Here is a 9,211-nt window from a genome sequence, read left to right on the forward strand (position 1 = left end):
GAGAGAGATTGCTCAAGAGACACAAGTTGACATTAACCACCCAACTCTTTGTTTACAAGAATAGCTACCTACTTAAATAGTTAGGTTAACTGTGTTCACACTAGCGATACAAGTTTGGGCAGAGTCGGCCTTTTATGCCAACAAGCCAGTTGTAAAATTTAAGAGATAATGAAATTACAATTCAAAAATGGAATTGTGTCACCAATTAGTGTCTAAGTAAGAAATATGCCAAGAGACACAGGTTGACATTAACCACCCAAGTCTTTGTTTACAAGAATAGCTACCTACTTAAATAGTTAGGTTAACTCTATTCACACTAGAGATACAAGTTTGGCCAAGTAGGCCTTTTATGCCAACAAGTCAATTGTAAAGTTTAAGAGATAATGAAATTACAATTCAAAAAATGGAATTGTTTCACCAATTAGTGTTAAGAAATATGTCACCAGTATTTGGCATCTAATTAAGGAATTGTGTGCGTATTTAGCATCTAATTAAGCAATTGTGGGGGTATTTCACATCTAATTAAGGAAATATGCGGGTATATAGCATCTAAGTAGGGAATTGTGTAGTTGTTTGAACAAATATAGTTTCATCAGCATCTGTTTGAGAAAATAGATAGCTAATTAGCACCCAATCACTGAAATATATAGATGACTAGCATCCTATGTACAAAATATACAACTGATTAAGGAAATGCAGAGTGCTAATCAAGGAAACATGTAGTAATTATTGTAGAATTAAGGAAATGCGGATTTCATCAGCATCTAATCAAGAAAGCATACAGCTAGCTAATTCGCATCAGAGTAAGGAAATCATCGAGAGAGAGAGAGAGAGGAAGAAACATGGGGAGGGATTCCTGACAGCCAATTTGTTTTGGGTTCCGTTTTCTGTTTTTGGTAAGTTTTTAAAAAAACAAATACTTTTACTTGTATTTGTAATTCGTATGCGTTTGTGGGGCGAATATGACAATCTATAGACTATGACCATCGTATCTGAAAAGAGAGGATGGATGGATCATGGATCAAATCAATGGAATTGTATTCTTCATATATAATAATAAATAAATACATATATATATATTATATACGGTACACATCTATCTCTCTATCTAACTAACTAAAAATCAGATATAAATAAGCATATGATGTTACAATCTAATCAAACCTTACATGACAAGCCAAATTTCGTATGATATAAAAAACCCAAAAACGAAAAGGAATGTCATGGTCCAATTTGAATACTTGTTGTTCTATAATATCAATTCACCATGTTCATTTGTGAGACTGATCCTGCATATCATTTGTCTAATCGGTCATCAATGATTTTATCAATCAAATCAGCAGACATTCAATATATATTATCATTGAGTGGAATCATTTGTCTCAATTCGATGTGTATGTGGTTACCAAGCAAATGTTGTTTGATTTTTTTGCCATGTTTCTTTTGGCTTTGGTTTTGCTTCTGCTTTTTTTTTTCCCTTCTGATTTTACCTTTCGCTCTTTCTTATATTAATGTAGCGCCATTGGAGCCTCATTTGTAACACTAGCCACCGGAGTGTTACCTCGTGACATACGTTTTGTGGCAACCAAAGGGGGGTCTTGGGTCCATATATTGCCTCCACATTCTTCATCATCATCATCATCTTCTCTTTGAAATGCCGGATGTAAGTATGTTCCTTCTAAATAGGCCCGAATATCAAAGTTTGGATCCATTGCTCGTTCCCTCGTATCTTTAGCCATAGCCTCCTACAAAAGTTTTTGTTTTTCATAATCACATGATTAATATTGTCTCTCTCCATTACAAAGAAGGAAACACAGATTTTTCTCTTCAAAGGATATGTTGTTAAAACGATTGAGCAATTCTCCTATAAGAGGATAATATCTATTCCATACACATTGTAGTTACAAAATATCAACTTATTACCCCCGTCAGACCATGTCATTATTACTTTCAAATTAATGTAATCTCTTCTACTTTTGAAAGAAAAAAGCCAACTGACCTCCAATGGATACTTTCGGAAGGCAGGTTCGAAACGGCTCTTACAATATAAGTGGAAGGTGATGGTGAGGATAGGTAGAAAGATTAAAATAGGTGTGCATTGAGATGCCTTCTTTGTTGCGAGAAGACCCATTAATGATATTTGTTGCATAATAAGAGATGATATGATTCTTGTATGCACATGTGGCCAAAAGGCTCCTGCACTCTCATACTCTTGTTGATACACATTGATTACCTTTTAACCATAAAGATCAAAAAAAGAAAGTCAATCAAATTTATGGCTATAGATTGTTGTATTACTTGCATTTTTATTAAGAGATATCACAAAAAATAGGTCTAACTTATCAAGACTTATCACTAATGAATGATCTTATTTATGCAAGGTAACGCAAGCGTTAAATTAGAATTCGCCCACCAATGCTGAAATTATTCTTTTTCTCTAATCCAGCCTAGTGCTGTCAAAAATAGAGAATTAGACTTGCATAATTAAGATGATTGGTTTCTTGCTTAAAACCTAATGATGATTTGGTCAGTATCAAAAATAAATTATCTTTGTTATTTGAAAATTTGCCCTATCAAAGGTAATTGATTTGCAGATTTTCGGAATTTCATGAACAAGAGAATGGCATTCCGGAGAATTATGATAAGTTACCATAACCTTTTGATGAGGAAAAAATTGTAAAACATATCCCCAAGATTTTATTTATTCCCACAAATGCATCCTAGTGTTCATATTTCTCCAAATGCTCTTGATCTATCTCTATTTCCCCAATTCCCCAAGTGTTGGTTATTTCCCAAAATGCTGCTGGGTCAAACCCCGAACAAATTAGAATGAATTTGACCTGAGCACATATAATTGCTCAAAAAGCACATATTGTAGTTGCTTTTTCAGGGGTTGACTGAAGGCATTCAAGAAAATAAAGAACTTGGGGATACTATCAAAAACATTTCCCCTCTCGATAATCTACCGTGAACCTGGTTTTTTTCGTTTTTATATACCTGATGTCGATACACGAGATATGCGAATCCAAAGAACACAATGATGAATGGAAGAAGGATGGGTGTGATAACAGAGTACACAAGCCCAAACAAGAAATATAACTGTAGTTGTGGAACTGTCTCAGGAAAACCAAAGCTCCCAGCATCCATAGCCTTTTCTCTATCTTTCTCTGTTTTTACTAAGAATGTGTTTTTCAAATGGTATATAATTAGAGGTTTGAAACGCAGTATTTCAGCTGCAACTCCTGCCCATCCATCAATCATTATGTATGTAATGAAGAACAATGCTTTACTGGAAATCGCATCACCTATCAACCCTGGGATACTGTGATAAGCATAAATAAGAAGTACGACATTATTTGGTATTCCTCAGCATGAATAAATGGTCAGAAAATGATTCTTGTCATCATGGTGGAGAAAATGTGAACATCAATTGAAAAAGCTTAGTATATATCTTTGTGAAAACTTCTCGAAAGAAAAAACGAAAACACTGAATTAGTAAGAGTGTGTTTGTTAAAAACGAAAGTGAGATATGAATTGTTTCAAGTATAGAATGCTGACATCAAATAGTAACCTTCAACTAACAGGATGCACGTTTCATTTTATCCTTTCATCTTTCAATGGGAGTAAGTGCCAAATAAACATATGTATGAGGGGAATCTATCCCAACAGAGTATAATGGAAGGTGACTTAATTACACTGTGGCATGTAATGAATGGTCTATAAACATTCTTAGACACCCTTATAGCATAATCTCACTTTGACAGCCTCCATTCCTTACCCATGACTCAAACTTCCTAATTATCTATATACTTTTGGCATATAACCTTAATCCACATAGAATATGTTTGGTGTGCAATATTACAGCGTTTTTATGGTATTTTAAGACTCCTACTATATGATATACCCTATGCAGTGAAAAAGAAACGGAATCACAACATTTAAGCATAAAATTTTTCCAGTTGGATACATTAACAACAGAAAAATCCTGGATGTGGATATTAAGATGTTGAAAATCCTCATACAACATCCCACTAGTATAGTTCTTGCCATGAGTTTTACAAGGCTTCACACGAAAAGGAGAAAAGGTCTTCTATGTTGAGGTTCTCTCTTTCGCCATAATGAATCAACAGGAGAGAGAAAAAGGAATGTTTCTATACAGAAGTTTTAGTTGTGAAAATCCATTTTAGAATGAGGAAAAAGAATGAAAAGAAGATTCAGAGGGATAGTGCAGGAGAAGAAAGAGATGGAAAAATGAAGAAAAAGTTTATTTCTGGAAGAACGAAAAAAACTTTACTTTTTCGGTTTCACATTGGATAGTTAGAAGGCCAACCTTCAATGCACTTTACTGCCTCCTCCTATTTCCCTTTTCTTTTATGGTTTTGATACATTTATGAGGAATTCCATCAGAAATTTTACTTAGAGTTTCATACATTTCAGTAATAAATCTTCATAAGGAACTCCATTTTGTTGTATAATGTCCTATTAGCACTTGATTGTTAAAGGTCTCAATGTGTAGCCCCACTTTAAAAATCCCACATGAATCATTTAAGATTCGAAAGACGAGAATAGTTTCAGAAAGAATACCTTGTGGGAGGCTTGTTAAGCATTTCTGATAGCTGTTCAGATGCCGATCCTGTCAATATACTCCCGAAGAACACAGTGATAACCAAGAACATAAAATATTTGCCAGCTGCCCTCCTTTCCAATGAAGATAGAGAGGTGAAACCTTCAATTTTAGATATCAACATGAGAATCCATGGAAGAATCATTAGGAATATCTTCAATGCCAACCCAGGCAAGTAACCTTGAATGAGCGAATTTATGAACTTTCTGAAATGACAATAGATGCTTCAAAGTTGAGATTCTGTTTATGAATATCTGATGCAGTAACATAATCTTAATGAAGAAAAAGAAAATTTTGAAATGCCCCACCCTTTTCTTTATTTCCCCAGATGTGTCAGAGTTTCTGTTATTCCCCCAAGCACCCTTGGTAAATCCTCAAAAGAGAAAAATGCCGGAGCAAATTTTGACGGTATAATTGCTCAAGTAGCACATATATCTGGGGAGAAGCAGATGAATGAACCATATAACTGCTTGAATAGCACATTAATTGTTCTTTTGGGGAAATAACAAAAACAGAGAGGACATTTGTGGAAATAACGAAAAATCTGGGGGTGTTTCGGAGTTATTCCCCTAAAGAAAGTAACCACATTTACTTACAATTTCAAGATTGGCCGTAGAAAGTGGAATGTGTTAGAAAGCTTATCCATGTTGGCCAAAGATTGGACAAAGGTAATAGGTATCATGAAGAAAAACAAGAGAAAGAATACTACAATCGCCATCACAAGTCGTCGGATCGTGATTTGAACAAATGGGATTGAAAGGTTTGGCCAATAAACATCACTAGGCTCGGGAGCCCATTCTGTTAACCAAGTTGTAGGATTTTTGGTTTGCTGAGTTTGAGCAGCTACAGCTGCCCCCCATCTCCCTTTGAATGAGACAAATGCAACAGGAAGAATTGCTTTGGGATCTTTCAGAACACGAGTATGCTCCATTTCGATCTGTATAGAAGTAATTCACAATAAAGCTATGTGCTTACAAACACATCCCATTCACATCTTCTAATCTATATGCGGTGACAAATAATTAAAATATGTGGCGGGAAGACACCCAATTACCCACCTAATTTGTTGAGTAGTTACAGAATACCCCAGAGGGGAATACTGATACATACTTTTTAAGAACTCCGATATTCTAATATCCAAAAAATATGAATATTTTTATTGCTTTGTTCTCAAAACTAAGGACAACAAAAAGCTGAAAACAAAACGTATCTCCACTTTTGTTACCTGAGTTGTCTTTCTTTCCACCTCATTCTTATAGTATTCCACTGCATTCACTTTCTTTCCCCATAATCCGAGAAATCCAGTCTATAAAATAGTAGCCCACAGTAGAAGTGTCAGATAGATGGCCAAACCCATTTGTATTCACTATAAGATAAATACAAAGAGGTAAAACCTTGGTAGTTAGCATCATTTCTGGGTGTCTTGCTTGTTTGTTCTCATAGTAATCCAGCCAATTTTGTAGCCCTTCCTTCTTTTTCACCAGTTTTTCAAGTTTATTCGCATCGCGCACCATCTATAAGGTAACCCACAAAACCACATTCCAAATGATATTGACCCTAAACCCCTTCTAAAAAGGATAATAAAGGAAATCACGACTACATGAAGTTTTAATGCATACGTGTAGCGATCAAACATAAATAGATACAAGATCATCTTAATAGTCTAAGGCTTATTAAGAAGACCTGATGTGTTAGGTAGTAATCTGGATGATTCACTCGAAAGAAATGTTCCACGTGAAGATTGGCACTTTCATCAGGATCTGCTGGTATATTTGTAACCAAAACCTAAAAAATAGCACAATAGAAATTTACATAGGAAATTGATATAGAATGTAAAAAGTCACACAAAAAATAATCTGAGGTACCATATCAGGCCTATCAAAAAATTTGAAAACTGTCAAAACTTACAGTAAATTGATCAGGCCTACGGTTTTGAGCATCATTAAATTCCAACCTCATCAGCATTATAGCTTTGTATTCTCTATATAAGGCTGCGCACACCCATGCAGTAAAAACATATGCCATTGTAACAGGTGCCCATAGCCTAGCACAACAATGCCACATCCAACGAAACAAATTCACGAGGAGTAGAGTTATGAATAGATCTTAAATTTGAAAAGTTTCTAGAGAAACTTCGCATTTAATTATGAATTCAAATTTTGAATAGGAACCTTCAATTTTTGTTAATTGCTGTAAAAAGACTATCTATTAATATTTAATCTTTGGTATATAGTTTTAGCAAGGCAATTTCTAATTGCTCAGATAATTTGCATGGAGTGATATCGAGCGAATTTCTTTGGGTTTCATTTTGGCAATCACTGAAAAACTTTAGACTTCGTTTTAAACACAAAATACACCTTACAAACCCAAATTTGATTTCAGCTTTCAGCCCTGAGCAGTTGGCAGCATTCTAAGCGTGTCTATGAAAGGTTAGGTGATTTATATAGGAAAAGCAACAAAATACCCCTAATGTCTCAGGCATCTACCATTACACCCCTAAATTTTAAAAATTTTGAGGAATAACCTTGTGTATTAGTAAAGTTTTTTCAACCACAGAGAGATATTCTGGTAGTACTCTTGTAAATACCCAACAACATAGGGGCTCTGGTGTTTAGCCCCTTCATATGTATACCATAAGCGTTTCGACTGGAGCCATTTATACCTCTTGGATGCGTCGGGAACATTTCTTAAAGAAAGCTTATCGATATCAAGACTTGCTACTGCTTTTGAAGAAGTAATGCTTTGCCCGGTTATGTTGATTGGCACTAGAATTGTGAAGCCCATAATCATCAGTGGCACAAATATTTTGAGCCTGTCATTGTGATTGAAGATGTAAAAGTTCAGTCAGAATTCTCTCATCTTTAATTTCTCCCTAAAAGAATGCATTTCAACTCATTAAAACACTAAATTTCTTCCTCAAATGAGACACCAACCACAGTTCTACAACAAAAACAGACCTTAAATTTGAAGCTCAAGCCCCAAAAGGTAAGGTTCCACATGGAACTTTAAATTTAATCATAAGAGTTGGGATTTGAAATTTGGAGCCTTAGGCATTCTCTGAGCTCCATATTTGAGACCTTTGAAAAACTTTAGACTTCAGTTGAAACAGAGTATAGGTCTTCAAAACCCATAGCCAATCCTTTGAGTTTCATTTTCACAACCTCTATTAAATTTGGTTGCAAAATATTTAAGATTCATTTGGAGATTAAGATTGGCCTCCAATTTTAGGTCTTCAATCTAAGCTCAAAAAGCAAACAATAGACAAATAAGACGCAAACTTTGATCACATTGAATCAATTTAGTCATATCAATGACTATGTGTAGATATATTACTAAGCAAATGGTCAAAGCTACAAGTCATTTACCTTCAGTTAGCAATGTAGACTGGCTTCACATGAAACCCAAAAAGGGATCTCTAGTTTTTTAAATGACCCCACCCTCCATTCCGTATTTATATGGGAAAAAAATAATATTGATGATGCGGAAATTTACAAGTATCCCTAATTTTCCAAAAGCTTGCCAAAGTCACCCAATCAATCTCCAAAAGCTCTGGGATGTTTAACAAAATACCTCTAAATTTCCGAACATTACCAGAATATCCCTCGTCTAAGTTTACACAAATGATTAGACACCCCTCTGCTGAGGGGTCTTGGGGGTAAATATCAAATAAGTTAGATGAGGGGTATTGTGGTGACTGTCTGAAAATCATAGGGGCGTGTATGTTGCAATGGTTTGATCCTGGCGGCCCAAATCTATCATGGTGTTTTTCTCAAAACATAAATATATTAAACCGTACATACCTAACGACATTTCGAACATCTTTGAAAAACATAGTACTATTGTGGTAATTATTGGAGAAGGATAAGAATACTTTTCCAAATTTACATATATGTGTGTACATACCCAAGGATGTAGATTCGTAAGAAAACCGCAGAATCTAATCCAGCATGTTGGATAAGCTCAGCTTCTGGCATTCTCAATGCCTCTCTCATCCAATCAAGAAAGTTTAAATACACTTTCCAGTTCAGATTAACCATACTAGATAAGGTTCTAAAACTAGTCTTTCCATCTTGCCTTTCCCCTTTGAGATACCATTTCGGGTAGTACACTCTGTCATTGACTGGTTGGGAACGTAAAACAGCAAAAGCTACTAGGAATATGAAAGCACTCAATATGTTTATTCCTGCAGATACTCCTAGATCCGAAAGGCTTGCCATCTCTGATCTTCAATACGCTTTTGAGCCTGTAGTTTTTAACAAAGTGAAGAAGATTAGTGCAAGGAACGGTGAAGGTATGATTGTGTGTTTGAATGGATAGGAAGGAATGAAGAGAAGGTATGAATGAATATGAGCGTGTATGAAGGTATTTTGTATTCTGATGAAAAGTGAAGAACATTAATGTAAGAAATGGTGGAAGTTATGGATGTATGAAGGTACGAATGCTCTGCTTGAAGGTATGAGTGCATCAAGGTATGGAAGCAGAGAGGTAACTTTTTGGGACATAGAATTCCTCATTACTGGGAAGTGCAAAACGGAGGGCATGAGAGAGAAGACTGCAAAGTTCTGCAATTACACTTACATTTAAACA

The 9,211-nt window shown here is 35.3% G+C and overlaps 1 protein-coding gene across 1 annotated transcript; it reads right to left on the reverse strand.

Annotated features, from left to right (window-relative positions):
* Nucleotides 1-1,108: 1,108 nt before the first annotated feature.
* LOC147861948 (hyperosmolality-gated Ca2+ permeable channel 1.5-like) lies at nt 1,109-8,867 on the reverse strand. The gene is made up of 11 exons (XM_087323018.1): nt 8,528-8,867; nt 7,287-7,436; nt 6,533-6,668; nt 6,308-6,409; nt 6,019-6,138; nt 5,850-5,930; nt 5,221-5,561; nt 4,585-4,830; nt 2,998-3,322; nt 2,000-2,233; nt 1,109-1,745 (listed from the first exon to the last, which is right to left on the reverse strand). The coding sequence occupies exons 1-11, from the start codon at nt 8,839-8,841 to the stop codon at nt 1,509-1,511; spliced, it is 2,286 nt and encodes a 761-aa protein (XP_087179144.1). The 5' UTR covers nt 8,842-8,867; the 3' UTR covers nt 1,109-1,508.
* Between the last annotated feature and the right edge of the window lie 344 nt (nt 8,868-9,211).

Source organism: Azolla caroliniana, unplaced genomic scaffold, assembly GCF_043228905.1.
Source record: "Azolla caroliniana isolate FFs.n. ecotype wild unplaced genomic scaffold, voAzoCaro1.0.p SCAF_7, whole genome shotgun sequence".
Classification (NCBI taxonomy): domain Eukaryota; kingdom Viridiplantae; phylum Streptophyta; class Polypodiopsida; order Salviniales; family Salviniaceae; genus Azolla; species Azolla caroliniana.

Coding starts and splice junctions, on each gene's coding strand:
- LOC147861948 (XM_087323018.1), bottom strand. CDS start 8,841: ATGGCAAGCCTTTCGGATCTAGGAGTATCTGCAGGAATAAACATATTG. Junction 5,931..6,018: donor AAATGATGCTAACTACCAAG/GTTTTACCTCTT, acceptor ACTATTTTATAG/ACTGGATTTCTCGGATTATG. Junction 4,831..5,220: donor CTACGGCCAATCTTGAAATT/GTAAGTAAATGT, acceptor TTGTCATTTCAG/AAAGTTCATAAATTCGCTCA.